The sequence below is a fragment of the Diabrotica virgifera genome, chromosome 5 (assembly GCF_917563875.1).
Source record: "Diabrotica virgifera virgifera chromosome 5, PGI_DIABVI_V3a".
Lineage (NCBI taxonomy): Eukaryota > Metazoa > Arthropoda > Insecta > Coleoptera > Chrysomelidae > Diabrotica > Diabrotica virgifera.
Genome location: NC_065447.1, coordinates 181429651 through 181445460, shown reverse-complemented (window position 1 = coordinate 181445460; position 15810 = coordinate 181429651). Strand labels below are relative to the sequence as shown.

Sequence of the window (15810 nt, the reverse complement as noted above, 5' to 3'; positions counted from 1 at the left end):
TGAAGAAACATAATCAATAATATCAGAAAAGCTTCATCAAACTTAAATAGAATTGTTGCTAATAAATCATAATAGTTAAATGTTAATAAAAACTTTCAATTGGAAATCAAAAGGAAATAAGATTCCCATGTGTAAATGTTATGTTTAAGAATAATAAGATATAGCAAATATTAAGCAGTGATTACCATTTAAATAAAATAAACAATATTTTGATTACAACTGTAACCCATATGTGTTATTATTTTACTCTTTTCTTTCCTATCCCGATTAGGAACCATTAAGAAATACTTAGAAGCCACGTATGTAAGTAATTAATTTTATAAAAAGCCCTGAGATTGAAAACATATTGATATGTGATCTGGTAAATTAATTAGATTATTATTAATGCATTGATTAAATTAAATGACATATGAAAATATTATCTCATATCAATAATCAAGATCACAACAGTATAAAGTTATCAAAATACATAAATCAATTCCTTTTCAATTATCAAAGATCAAAGATTTTGATTTTTTTGTGAAAAAATGCATGTTTTAAAGCGGTTTTTGATAACTAACTTAAAATATGCGCTTTTAATAAATGCATATGCACTTAATATGCATTTTGCATATTTCCCGAGCTCTACTTATAACTATAACATTATAACTAACTCAGGGGAGTAATGTGTAGTGTGTGTTGACTAAATCTCAAGGAGACGCTAAATTGTATCAGAACGTCTTAAGTCCCTCCCAGTCTGCAGTACCAATCCCACAAGGATGGAACATATTTTTACTTAGTAATTTTTAATAAATGAAAAATTTTCTACGCCTGATAAGATTCGAACTTACGACCTCTGAATCCAAAGGTAGACTGTCTGACCACTGAACCACAGAAGGGTTTATATTAATTAAATTATAAATTTGTAAAAAAAGGAATGACATTTATTTTTTATTTTTAAAAAAATATTAACAAAGACCTAAAAGTTGACACACTGCTTTTGCTGAGACATTATTAGCAATTTCATCGTATATAGTATCAACCAGCGACACTAGGTGATCCAAACAAAATTTTTCTAGAGAACCGCTAAGCTTCTCACATAATTTTTTTGCTTCTTTTTCTACATAGTCCTAAAAATACAAATTTATGATTATTAGTGAATACTTTACTATATGTCCATTTAAGTGAATCTTAATTTCAAGCTAATATCAGCCTAATATCTGTCAAGCGTAACATAAGATTTGAAACAGTGACATCATTGACAGATTGTAACAATATCCGTACTGGTATATGTGGTAGGAAATACGGCGGTAAAAGCAAATCCGTATTTGGGTAGTCCCTTAGAACCAAAGCCTTTTTGTATCAAACACTATTATTATTTGACGGTTGACCAGAAGCCAGAAGTTGGCCAAAAAGGAATGAAACTAGTGGGGGTGGGAGATTTAGCGATAAAAACCTATAAACCTACATTCTATTTTATTGTTTCACACCTTTAGACGTATCAGAGGAGTATGTCAACTAAAACTGTCACTGTCACAGTGGTAGTTGCCAAACTCGTCTGATATGTCTAAAGGTGGAAAACAATAAGTTGAATGCAAATTTGTAGGTTTTTATGGTTAAATCGCCCACCTCCACTAGTTTTATTTCTTTTTACCTCACAACTTAATATGTTTTCCATCTTTTGCGTGATTTTGCCGGTTATTAGCGCACTCATCAATGTATCACTCTATACTTCCGTTTCACATATCGGAAAGGATATTAATTTCAAAACTAATAACAAGTAAATAATTAGTCAATAACTTTAGATGTTTGAAATTCTTCTTCTTCTTCTTCAGCCTGTGTTCGTCCACTGCTGGACATAGGCCTCTTCCATTTTCTTCCATCGATATCTACTCTTGGCAATTCTCATCCACTGCTTGCCCGCGACTTGTTTGATATCATCTGCCCACCTCTTCTGCGGTCTGCCTACTAATCGCCTGTTCTCTCTTGGTCTCCAGTTTGTTAGTCTCTGTGTCCATTTTTCGGGATTATTTCGGGCAACATGTCCGACCCATTGCCACTTGAGCCTTGCTATACGTTCTGCGACATCAGTAATCTTTGTTCTTTCACGAATGTCGATATTTCGAATTTTGTTTCTCAAACTAATCCCTAGCATGGCCCTCTCCATCGCTCTTTGAGTTGTACTGAGCTGCTCTAAGGTTTTCTTTGTAAAGGCCATGGTCTCCAGTCCATATGTAGTTACAGGCAAGATACATTTGTCATAAACTCTTCGTTTTAGACACATTGGTATATCTCTATTCTTCAAGATAAAGCTTAACTTGCCGAAAGCTACCCAAGACAATTGTATGCGTCTTTTTATTTCGGCTATTTGGTTTTCTTTGCCGATTTTAATGGTATGTCCAAGATATATATAGTGGTCTACATTTTCAAGACTGACGTTGTCAATAACAAGATTAGTTTTTACATTACTCATTATTTTTGTTTTCTGAAGATTCATTTTGAGACCTATTTTATTTGACTCTGCTGGTTTAGTTCCTTCATCATTTGCTCCAGTTCCTTGATATCTGTACTGAATAATACTATGTCGTCCGCAAACCTCAAATGACTCAAATGTACACCATCAATGTTTAGACCTTTTTCCTCCCAGTCGAGCTGTTTGAATACATTTTCCAATGCTAAGGTAAAAAGTTTTGGTGAAATAGTATCACCTTGTCTAATACCTTTACCAAGGCGTATTTTTTCGGTTTTTTGGTCTTTATTGATTTTGATGTGGAATATGGCCTGTTCATAAATGTTTTTAATGAGTTTAGTGTACCATGAGTCTATTCGAGCATCCCTGAGGGCTGACAAAAAGGACCAGGTTTCAATACTATCGAAAGCCTTGTGAAAGTCAATAAATGCCATATGTAAGGGTACATTATATTCTGTGGTTTTTTCTACCAGTGTTCTGACGGTTTGTAAGTGATCGTTAGTACCAAACCCTTTTCGAAATCCCGCCTGTTCAACCGGTTGATATAAATCAAGTTTTTGTGTTATGCGGTTGGTTATTATTCTTGTTAACAATTTGTATAAATGTGACAACAAACTTATAGGCCTGTAGTTTTCAATATTAGTATTGTCTCCTTTCTTGTGTAAAAGTATTATTTCGGCGTTTTCCCACAGATTGGGTATTCTTTTCTCTATCAGACACCTATTCAGCAAGACTTCCACAACCTCTACAACGGTGTTGCCACCCATTTTTAACATTTCAGACGTTATATGATCCTCGCCAGGAGCTTTTTTATTCTTCATTTGCTGTAAGGCATGTCTAATTTCCGAAGAAGTTATTTTAGGGAGAGTTTCCGAGCCGACGTTTAGAATTGTTCTATGGTCTGTTCCGGGGTTCTGTATAGTGGATGTATAAAGATTCTTGTAGAACGTTTGTATTTTCTTCAGTATTTGAGTTTTTTCTGTCACCGTATTCCCCTGTTGGTTTGTGATTTTAGTTATCTTCGATTTTCCTTTAGTTAAATTTGATTTCAATACTCTCATGTTGCTATTGTCTTCGATGGTTTGCAATATTTGTTTTGTTTTATAAGCCCGCAAGTCTGACCTTATGCTCTTTTTAACTTTATTGTTGATAGCCTTATATTCTGGTAATTCTTTAGATGTTCTTCTTCTTTCTTCCATTAAATCCAGTGTTGTTTGTTTAAGTTTCGTTTTTCTCGGATTTTTATTTTTACCACAGATCTTTCTTGTAGTTGATGTTATGTCATTCGTTAATTTTTGTGTTATTTCATTTATATCTTTCGTGTTGAATACTGGTAAAGGTCCTAGTTTCTTTTTAGTTCACCTTGATATTCCTCTTGATTCATTTCGAGTGATTCTATGTTTGGTAATTTATCCTGTGTTAATAATTTTCTTCTATCGAATTTCGTATTTACTTCTATTCGCACCCTAACTAATCGATGGTCACTACCAGTGTCGACAGAATTTAGTACAGTAACATCTTTAGCAATGTTTTTGAAGTTAGAGAGTATAAAGTCAATTTCATTCTTTACTTTGCCGTCTGGGTTGTGCCACGTCCATTTTCTCTGCATCTTTTTCTTGTAGAATGTGTTTAAGCAGAATAGCTTTTCTTTGCTGAGGAAGTTTGCGAGCATATCACCCCTGTGATTTCTACTTCCCAGTCCAAAATTTCAAATATATTCGTTGTCGTTGTTATTTTCGTTCTTTCCTATTTTAGCGTTGAAATCTCCCGTAATTATTACGTAATATGTTTTCTCTAGGTTTCTGGCTCTTGTAATGTCTTCATAAAGTTGTTCTACCTCTTCATCATCTGCAGAAGAAGTTGGCGCATAACAATGGATTATTTGAATGCTGTATCTACAATTTAGTTTTATTACCAGATAGATAACTATATTAGAAATCGCTTGGAATTTAGTTACCAAGTTTTCAATTCTTTTATGTACCAAAAAGACTACGCCTCCTATACCTTGGTTGTTTCCTAAATTGTATTGGTACAAAGTGTGCCCTGATTTTAGTAGAGTCGTTTCTTCGCCTTTAAGCCTTGTCTCGCATAAGCCTACTACGTCCCATTTTATGGTCTTAAGTTCTTCTTGCAACTCTTCTAGGTTATCTTCTGTCCTCATCGTTCTAATGTTATATGTTCCGATGTGCATTTTGTGTGTACTAAGCGAATTCTTGCCTCCCCCAGATTCCACGAGGCAGACCCTTTTCTGGGTGTGGGACTTCGCATGACATACCGTACCCACCTGGGGACCATATCCGTTCGTTTTAGTATTCGCCATTTCTATGTAGTTGGAAGGATGAGTAGCCTTAAAACACCACGCTGGCTAGACGGGTTGGTGAGTTTTATATCAGCCGCCCACTCTGGGTCAGACGCTGTTCGTAGCCGTCCATTCTGGATCAGACGCTACGGTTTTGATTCTATATTACCCCTATAATCGAGGGTTGCCACTTCCGCCATCCACACCGTACCGAAGCTCCGCTTCTCCGCCATGTCTGCCGTTGTGGACTTCATCCGTAACCCTGGACAAGGGACCCTAACAGGTGCTAGTTTTCCGGGTGAGGAAACCCCCGGAATCTGCGAGGGGGAGGGATTAATTCATTTTCCCTGATAGGACTATCTTCAATAATTTAAAGAGTTCCTACTCGCTACCCATCCATGTTTGAAATAACCGTTACTAATAAATAAGTAAAATCGCTGTAAATTGTTTTACCTTTGGAAATTCTTTTTCAACTAACTCTCCAACTAACCCTGCAAAAGCTTCACAAGCTTCACATTCTACACCAGATTCTACAGGAACTTGTAGTGATCTATAAAAAATATATTTTCAACTAAATATTGAATCTATAAACAAAATATTGGTTTAGCAACAGGCTTTTTTATCTACATTATTAGCGAATATGTTTATAAAAGACTTCGAGACACATATTATTATTTCCCAAACGAATTTTATGTGTGAAAAAAATTATTAAATAACATTAAATATGTAAAGTTACAACCAAATCATCATTAAAAATGGAATCTTAACTCAATGAACACATTTTTATTTCGGTAAAAGATCAAGACACTTTAATGTTAGAATAACTGAACATCAATATTATATCAAGAATAGAGAATTTGAGAGATCTAAAATATGTAAATATTACGCGTGGGAAATTTAGCACAATAAAATAAAAAAAAGTCAAAATGTAAATTCGTACAGGTTAAAACAAATTTTATATCAAAGTTTAGGTGGGTACAAAAGATATTTTTAAGAAAGTATCCAAATCATACAAGGGGATCATTATTTAAATAATTAAAAAGTGGTCATTTTTGCAAAAAAAATACTTTTTTAACTGCTGAGGTAATTCACTTATTAATGAAGGTCTATGGGATTTTTTCTGCAAAGTTGAAGAGTAAATATTTCACAGAAGACTTACTAAATTAAATTGGACCCCCTATTTATTTAAATAATTGTATATAAATCTTTAAAAACAAATTTGCAATAAATTATTTTTAGCGTTCTAAATAAGCACTATAAAATATCTTGTTTTACAGACTAAGTTGCGCTATGTTACCAGTATTAAGTAAAAAAAATTGGTCGAAAAATATTTAAAATATTTTTTGAGATATTGAATTTGTTTATTAAATGTTACTATATTTTCAATTGCAAAAACCCGGTTGTTTCCAAAGAAATATTCACCTGCTTAAGATCTTATTATTTTTATGTTTATGTATATTTTCGACAAATGTATTGATAAATTAAAATTTCAATTAAACTCCCCCCTAAAATGGCATTTGAAAATTATTCAAGTTTGTTTATAATTTGTTTTTTTAATAAGGTCGCGGGGATTAAGTATTTTGAACCGCCGTTTCGATAATTGGGTTCCTGGGAATTTTTTACTAATTAACAAAATTTTTTTTGTCGTTTTTTCTTCTTCTTTTTTTTCTTGGAACTATATTACTACGGGCCTTTTTAGGGTTAAATTTTATTAAGAATGTCGAATATCTGAGTTGTAGATTTTAGACCAAAAAATATTAAGATTTAACTAAAATCTCTTAATTAAAATATGGCTACTTACTGTGTTACAGGGTGTTTTATTTAAAAATTTAAAAATTATTGTTACCAAGCACTTTAAAACTATTCGACGTATCCTTGTCATACTTGGCAGAAAGTGTGGCTATTATACACCCTACTAAATTGTGATTAATAAACGTTTCTAGCTAGTGCCAGAGGCGTACGACTGGGGATAGTGAATGATTGACTATTTACAAATTCTACGCCACTGAGTGAATTACTATTTTAGCGAAATTTTTCGATTCTCCAATACTTTGTATGTAATTAACTTTATTGGTATCGATAAAGTCAACAGTTTGAGAGATATTGGAAGTTTAAAATGAATGAATGAATGAATCAAAATAACTATGCTGTTTCATTTATAACGTCCAATATCTCGAAAACTAATGACTTAATTGTTACCAGTAAGGAGTATATTATTTACATAGAAAGTATTGGAGAATCGAAAAATTTCGCTAAAATAGTAATTCCCTCAGTGGCGTAGAATTTGGGAAGGGTCAACCATTAACTATCCCCTGTCGTACGCCTCTGGTAGCAGCTAGAAACTTTTATTTATGAAAATTTAGTTGACTGTATAGTACCCACACTTTCTGTCAAGTATGATAAGGATACGTCAAATAGTTTGAAAGTACTTGGTAAAAATAATTTTTAAATTTTTAAATAAAACACCCTGTAACTCAGTAAGTAGCCACATTTTATTTAAGTGATTTTAGACCAATCTTAATATTTTTAGTTCTAGAATCTACAACTTAGAGATTCGGCATTCTTAGTGAAACTTTACCCTAAAAGTATTAATAGAAATCCAAGAAAAAAAAAGAAGAGGAAAAAAAGACAAAAAAATTTGTTAATTAGTTAAAAATTCCCAGGAACCCAACTATCGAAACGGCATTTCAAAATATTTAAGTCCCGCGGTGTAATTAAAAAAAATATATAAACAAATTTGAATAATTTTCAAATGACATTTTAGGGGAAAGTTTAATTGAAATTTGAATTTATCAATAGATTTATTGAAGAATATATAAAAATAAAAATAATAATATTTAATACAGGTGAATATTTCTTTAGCAACAACCGCGTTTTTGTAATTTAAAATAGAGTAGCATTTAATAAATAAATTCAATATCTCAAAAAATATTAAATATTTTTGGACCAAATTTTTTTTATTAATGATTATAATATAGCGCAACATCTCCTGTAAAATATGATATTTTATATTGCTTATTTAAAACGCTAAAAATATTTTTCTGCAAATTTGTTTTTAAAGTTTTATGTATAATTATTTTAATAAATAGGGGGTCAAATTTAATCTAGTAAGCTTTATGTGAAAGTTTTACCCTTCAGATTTGCAGAAAACAATCCTATATACTTTTATTATTAATTGAATGAACGCAGCAGTTAAAACAGTAATTTTTTTTGCAAAAATGACCACTTTTTAATTATTTAAAGAATGATCCCCTTGTATGATTTGGATATTTTCTTGAAAATATCTTTTTTACCCACCTAAACTTTGATATAAAATTTGTTTCAACCTGTACGAATTTACGTTTTGATTTACATGTAGTGTAATTTTATTTTACTAGACTATTTGGATATAATATAATGTAATCGGAATATGAATGTATATTTCCGATAGGCACATAATAATATGGTAGGTAAACGTAGAAACTAAAGATGCTGCTCTTATTACGTTAAGTGAATCTAATTGCGTCACAAATTGCATCAACATGATGAAGTTGCATCAACATTACATCAACAATAATAAAAGATATTGGTATTTACATTAATATTGAGAATAAACTAAATGTAGGTACGAGCAAATACCATGCCAGGATGGTCTTTTCCCATGATTTACAATCGGATTAATAATCAGAGAATTTTATTGTTAACCTTCCGCAACTAACATAGGTTTTCTGAACATTAAAGCTAACATCCGTCTCAGAGACCGACATAAACAAAATATGTTTCCATTGACACACTTTCAAGTGTAGGGTTGTGTTTACTCCCTGATGGAGTGTAATTGAACAAGATTGATACCTATTTTTAATTTATTAAGCCTCTTAAACATTAGCAAAATACCAATGAAAATAAAAACAATTATACAACATCTCATTTTTGAAAAACAAGCTTAATTTTTCCACTGCCGTTTTTTGTACCTAGCTTCACCTTTTACTAATGGCAATTGGATTACTAAATTATCAGCACTTGTTCTCATGTTGTTTTGTTAATAGAAATATTTTTTTCATCAAATATGTCACGTACAACATCGGTCTCTGAGAAAAAATTTTATATAAAATTTCCTATAATCACTTGACACTAAAGACTCAAAATTCAACTCTAAAAACAGACACCTGAATCAGGCAGCTACTGATGGCGGCGAAGATACACATAACGAACAATTTGGATATAATCGTAAAAACTCTAAGTGGTCCGTCTCACAGACCCAATGTTAGTCACGGAAGGTTATTGTTACGGTCGTTATTGTCTTTTTAAAGATAAATTCTCATTTTTCTATAGGGATTAGTAAGTTAAAATAGATTTCATGCAATCAAATAAATTAATTGCCAGGAGCTATCTCCCTAAATCGTACCAAAAATACAACTCAAAAAGATTAAAATCATTTTAAATTCAACTTCTGTAAAATGTTAAATTTAATATGTGTCTGAAATGTCAATATGAATTTTTTTATTGGCAAGTAAATTTATTTAATTTTTATTTTAATAACGTCACCCAAGGTGGAAGTTAAAACGCCAAAATAGTAATTCATATTAAAATAATTATGGTTAACTCCAAATAGAAATAAACTATAACACATATTATGAACTAGATCTTTCAACTTACTTGTCTTCTTCCGAAATATGGACTAGTTGAACCAATCCTAAAAAATAAACCATACATTTAAATGTATACCTGCTTATTTTATGTTTATAACATACATTCTTAGAATAATAGAAACCTAACTATTTTAAGTTGTTGGCTATTGAAATAATTGCTCCAGAATAAACCAACAGACGAATGCGAAGACGGTTAAAAAACAGAAAAATAAAATAAAACTCACAATTAATGTCCGAAAATTAAAAAATACATATTATGAATATCAAACAGCTCAGAAATTTGACGTTTAATACTATCAGTAAAAAGTTTTTACCAAACAAGCATAAGAATGTAAATAAGTATCATGAATAATTATCGTCGAAAATAAGACAGGAACGAATTGGTGTTAAGGGGAATTAAATTATACCTACACGATTCTTAGTCTAGGCGCCAGAGGGGTCACCGTGTCCTTTTCAATTCTGATGGACAAACTCAACGGTTTCTTATGGATTTTTGGCTGCTGATTACGAATTTCGAGGGTGGATTTCGATCTGAGTTGTCAAAAAATTGTTATAAACAATTTAATTGTTTGTAAACTAAAAAAATTTAATTGTTTATAAGTTGTTTATAAGGCCCTGGATCATAAACTAAAAGAGATAAAAAATAATGTTTCAAATAAAATTTGTTCGTCAATAAAAAACGAAGAAAAAAACTTAAAAAAATAAACTTAAATCCAATAATTAGAACTCAAGATATTGTAAAATTAGTGCACAATGCAAATTTCAAATTGCAAAATAAGTATTTTTCGAAGCTTTATCGATCATAACTCGGCTTCTGTGCATTCAAATGAGCCTTGTAAGGTGTCATTTTAAAGCTTAATTAATTGGCTTCCAAAAAAAGTTTATTAAATTACTTTACCTTTATTTGTTTTAAAATTATACGCGTGTTATAATTTTCTTAAAAAAATTGTACATTAATTTGTTTATAAGCATTTCAAGGAAATTTTAGCTATAAACATTTATGCTTGAATTAACAATAATGATAGAAGAACTCAAAGGAAATAATCTGAGCTTAAGAAAATGTTCGTAAGTTTATTTTTGGTCAAGATATCGATATTTTAATGGCGCGCTATGAGGCGTAACATCGAATCACAGTCAAGTATTCTTCGACGCTTTATCGATCTTAACTCGGCTTCTACGCATTCAAATGAGCCGATATGTGATATCTATATAAAAATGGATCGAGGTTGCATATAAGACGAGCATTTTTGTTGTGGCGGCATACACACAATAATTGACGTGCCTTGATGATGCTGCAAAAGAACTAGATCCACTTTATAAGGATACTATCCACTATCTACTGGATATCTATATAATATAGATTATATATCTATATCATATAGATAATTAGACTCTGAAGCCCCAGAAAGTTTTAGTTTTACTGCGTACAATAACGGACTTAGTACCACCATGTAACTGTAAAAATTGCTCTAAGAACTTATGCAGATGTAAAATCGCTGAGATTCCCTATATATCTCGATTTAGATTCATTAAACAAAAAGTTTGTAAAAATAGTATTAATAAATAATATCAACTTACTTTTTAGTTCTATTTCTGAAATATTAGTTTTTAATGTTTTTAATGTTGCCGACTCACTAGACTTGATAGGGTGAGAAACGAAGATATTAGGAGACAAATGGAAATCGATCTAGATATAATAGACACAATCGAAGCCAAAAGACTTAACTGGTATGGACACCTTCAGAGAATGCCTGAAAATAGATGGCCGAAAAAATAGAAAAATGGACTCCACCCACAAGAAGAAAACGAGGTAGACCAAGACGATCCTGGAGAGAAGATGTCGAAGATGCAATGACCGCCAGAGACTTTTAAAAACTGAAGATTGCTTCGACAGAAATCGCTGGAAATTAGGATGCGAGAAGCGGCGACAGCTGTAGAAGACTCGCTTATTATATATATATATATGTTTTTTTTTCTCATTTAGTACAAAAAATAGAAGACAAAGTAAATAGAATGAAAGGTGATACGAGGTTACAGTATGATGATTTAATTATAAGAAATATAGGATAAAATTTAATCAGGATCTTCAAAAATGAAAAATGAAGATAACGTATATATGCATAGAAATTATAATTTGCATCGAGAAGTTAGCGCGTGAACCTTTACGCGGTAAGCCGATCTTGCGCCTCAGAGCACACTATTAAAATATCGATATCTTGGCCAAAAATAAACTTACAAACATTTTCGTAAGCTAGCAATGTTCCTTTTGAGTTCTTCTATCATTGTTGTTAATTAAAGTATAAATGTTTATAGCTTAAATTAGCTTGAAACCCTCATAAACAAATTAATGTACAATTTTTTAGGAAAATTATTACTTCAAATGGGTATAACTTTAAAACAAACGAAGATCAAGTAATCTAGCAAACTCAAATCTAGTTTGAAAGCCTATTAACGGAGCTTTACAATGAAACCTTCTAAGGTTCATTTGCATCCGTGGAAGCCGAGTTACGATCGATGAAGCTTCGAAAAATATTTATTTTGTAATTTGCAATTTGCGTTGTGCACTAATTTTACAATATCTTGAGTTATAATTATTGGATTTAAGTTTAGTAAACGTTTTTTTTTTTCGTTTTTTATTAACGAACAAATTTTATTTGAAACATTATTTTTTATCTCTTTTAGTTTATAAACCAGAGCCTTAATAAACAATATAGAAACAATTAAATTGTTTATAACAATTTTTTGACCACTCGGATCGAAATAAACCCTTAAAATTCGTAATCAGCAGCCAAAAATTCTTAATAAACCGTTGAGTTTGTCCATCAGAATTGAAAAGGACACGGTGACCTCTATTTGGTGCCTAGACTATCTAGTGTAAATATACATCATTTAACATAAATATAATATAATCGAGCGATAGGTATATCAAAAGAATCAAAATAATAGTATGTATGATAAAATTGATCCAAATAAAGGCATAACCAAGACATGCAAAGTGGAAGTTATCCTCCAACACCAAATTGTTTTATATGGTCCACATAATGTTCAGAAAAAAGTCACACCATTTTGAGCGTCGGGTTTGGGGGGCGAGGGGGGAGAAATCGGTAAATTCGTAGTTTTCTAAGTTTTTTGTCAATATTTCTAAAACTATGCGGTTTAGCATGAACAACCCTCTATACAAAAATGTTATACATTAAATTTGAAATAAAAAAGGTCCTATGAATAATCCTTCTAAAATTAATGATTCCAAAGTTACGGAGGTAGTATAGTGTAATTGGTCCAAAAAAAAAACGCCTAACCCAGACATCCAAAGTAAAAGTTTTCCTCCAACTCCAAATTGTTCTCTATGGTCCACATATTGTTCAGTTAAAAGTTGCATCATTTTGAGCGTCCGGTTTGGGGGGGAGATGGGGGAAAAGTCGGAAAATTAGTTTACGTTTTTACGGATTTAGTTTACGGATTTTTTACGTTTTTCGTCAATATTTTTTAAAACTGTGCTTTAGCGTAAACAATGTTCTATACAAAAATATTCTACATAAAATTTAAAACAAAAAAGGTCCTATACATAATTGTTACAAAATCAACGGTTCCAGAGGTACGGAGAGTAAAAATTGGTTGTTTTCGATACTTTTTATATTATTTGCAAAATTGATGATGATTTTAGGTGGTGAGGTTGACGTTTCTTCAAGTGCTTATCACTGCCCTAACATATCATCGGCCACTGAAATAGCAAATTTTATTTACAAAATAATTTCTTTCATCAGTAATAATATTATAAATTGCCCAAAAAATATAAAAAGTATCGAAAACCTCCACATTTCACTGTCCGTAACTCTGGAACCTTTGATTTTATAACAATTATGTATTGGACCTTTTTTGTTTTAAATTTTTTATGTAGAAAATTTGCGTATAGAACATAATTTAGGCTAAAGCATAGTTTTAGAAATATTGACGAAAAACGTAAAACAATGCTAATTTACCGACTTCTCCCCCATCTCCCCCCCCCCAAACCGGACGCTCAAATTGGTGTAACTTTTTACTGAACCATAGGTGGACCATATAGAACAATAATTTTGTGCTGGAGGAGAACTTCTACTTTGGATGTCTGGGTTAGGCCTTTTTTTGAACCAATTATAATATACCATCTCCCTAACTTTGGAACCGTTCATTTTAGAAGGATTATTCATAGGTCCTTTTTTATTTCAAATTTAATGTAGAATATTTTTGTATAGAAGTTTGTTCATGCTAAACTGCATAGTTTTAGAAATATTGACGAAAAACGTAAAAAACTACGAATTTCTCCCCCCTCTCCCCCCCCCCCCAAACCCGACGCTCAAAATGGTGTGATTTTTTTCTGAACATTATGTGGACCATATAGAACAATTTGGTCTAGGAGGATAACTTTCACTTTGAATGTCTGGATTTGGGTCTAGTTATACCATACTATAACGTGTGCTTTTTATGTTGGAATCATATACAGGGTGATTAATTAAGAATGTCCAATCTCTGAGTTGTAGATTCTAGACATCAAAATATTAGCATTTAACCCAAGTCATTTAAATAAAATGTGGCTCGTTACTGAGTTACAGGGTGTTTTATTTAAAAATTTAAAAATTATTTTTAACCAGTACTATAAAACTATTGGACTATCCTTATCATACTTGGTAAAAAGTTTAGGTGCCGTACACCCTACTAAATTATGATATACAAATGTATCTGGCTGCTACCAGAGGCGTGCGACAGGGGACAGTGTATGGTTTACCCTTCTTAAATGCTACGCCACAATATTTCAATTTTTCAATACTTTCTATGTAAATAATATACTTTTTATTCGTAACGATAAAGTCATTAGTTTTGAAGATATTTGAAGTTGAAAATGAAACGACACAGCTATTTTGATTAATGTATTGTGCTCTTTTTGAATTTTACCGTCAAATATCTCTAAAACTAATGATTTTATCTTTATGAATGAAGAGTATATTATTTACAAAGAAAGTACTGGAGAATCTAAATATTGCGCCAAAATAGAAATTCCGCCAGTGACGTAGAATTTGGTAGAGATAAACCAGTCACTCTCTCCTGTGGTATGCCTCTGGTAGTAGCCAGAAAGGTTTTTTAACATAATTTATTAGGGTATAAAATACCTACCCTTTTTGGCAAACATGATAAGGATATTTGAAATACTTTTATAGTACTGGATACAAATAATTTGTAAATTATACTGTAACTCAATAAGAAGCCACGTTTTCATTAAATGATTTTGGGATAAATATTAATTACTTGTATCCAGCACTTTAAAAGTATTTGACATAATCCTTATTATTTATTATACTTGGCGAAATGTGCAGGTAGTGTACATCCTACTAAATTATGTTAAATAAACTTTTCTGGTTACTACCAGAAGCCTACGATAGGGGACAGTGAATGGTTTACCCTTCCCAAATTCTACACGACTGGCGAAATTGCTATTTTAGCACAACATTTCGATTCTTCAATACTTTCTATATAAATAATATACTACTTATTCGTAACGATATAAAGCCATTAGTTTTCAAGATATTCGAAGTTAAAAATGAAAGAGCACAATACCATAATCAAAATAAACTGTGTCATTTCATTTTCAACTTCAAATATCTCAAAAACTAATGAGTTTATCGTTACGAATAAAGAGTATGTAATTTACATAGAAAGTATTGGAGAATCGAAGTATTGTGCTAAAATAGCAATTCCACAAGTGGCGTAGAATTTGGAAAGGGTAAATCATTCAATGTCCCCTGCCGTACGCCTCTGATAGTAGCCAGAAACATTTGTTTATAATAATTTAGTAGGGTGAATGATGGTACCTACACTTTCTGCCAAGTATGATAAGGATATGTCAAGTAGTTTTAAAGTACTGGATACAAATATTTATTAAATTTTTAAATAAAACAGCCTGTAACTCAGTAACAAGCCACATTTTATTTAAATAATTATGGTCAAATTTTAATATTTTGAGGTCTAGAATCTACAACCCAGAGATTCGACATTTTTAACGAATCACCCTGTATGTGCCTATAAAAATTAAATAAAGTTGCTTACCAATTAGTGCGAATAAAGTAACAAAAATAACGAGTTTCATTTTGTAACGGTTTAGAGTAGAAAATACTGATAAGGTATAATAAGTTTTTGTCTTTATATACGTTTTAAAACTATCAAGTGTGCATTGTTGTGGCTAAACGAAAATCTTAATATTGTAATCATAAAAATATATTACAATATTAATTGACCTGTGCAATAAATATGAATTCTGACGTTTACTAATTAAGAGATATACCATTGATTACAGTGGCGCACCCAGAATTTTCCTCTAGGGGGGTTGGCTTGGGCGGGGTTCGGACAAATAATCCCGGACCAAAAATCCCCATAAATTATCCCTGGACAAAAAATCCCCACAC

The 15810-nt window shown here is 31.5% G+C and overlaps 1 protein-coding gene across 1 annotated transcript; it reads right to left on the bottom strand.

Annotated features, from left to right (window-relative positions):
- Window positions 1-901: 901 nt before the first annotated feature.
- LOC126885232 (prosaposin-like) lies at window positions 902-15603 on the bottom strand. The gene is made up of 4 exons (XM_050651697.1): window positions 15455-15603; window positions 9384-9420; window positions 5202-5298; window positions 902-1109 (listed from the first exon to the last, which is right to left on the bottom strand). The coding sequence occupies exons 1-4, from the start codon at window positions 15492-15494 to the stop codon at window positions 948-950; spliced, it is 336 nt and encodes a 111-aa protein (XP_050507654.1). The 5' UTR covers window positions 15495-15603; the 3' UTR covers window positions 902-947.
- Window positions 15604-15810: the final 207 nt, after the last annotated feature.

Coding starts and splice junctions, on each gene's coding strand:
- LOC126885232 (XM_050651697.1), bottom strand. CDS start 15,494: ATGAAACTCGTTATTTTTGTTACTTTATTCGCACTAATTG. Junction 9,421..15,454: donor TACTTTATTCGCACTAATTG/GTAAGCAACTTT, acceptor TTTATTTTTTAG/GATTGGTTCAACTAGTCCAT. Junction 1,110..5,201: donor TTGAAAAAGAATTTCCAAAG/GTAAAACAATTT, acceptor TTGTATTTTTAG/GACTATGTAGAAAAAGAAGC.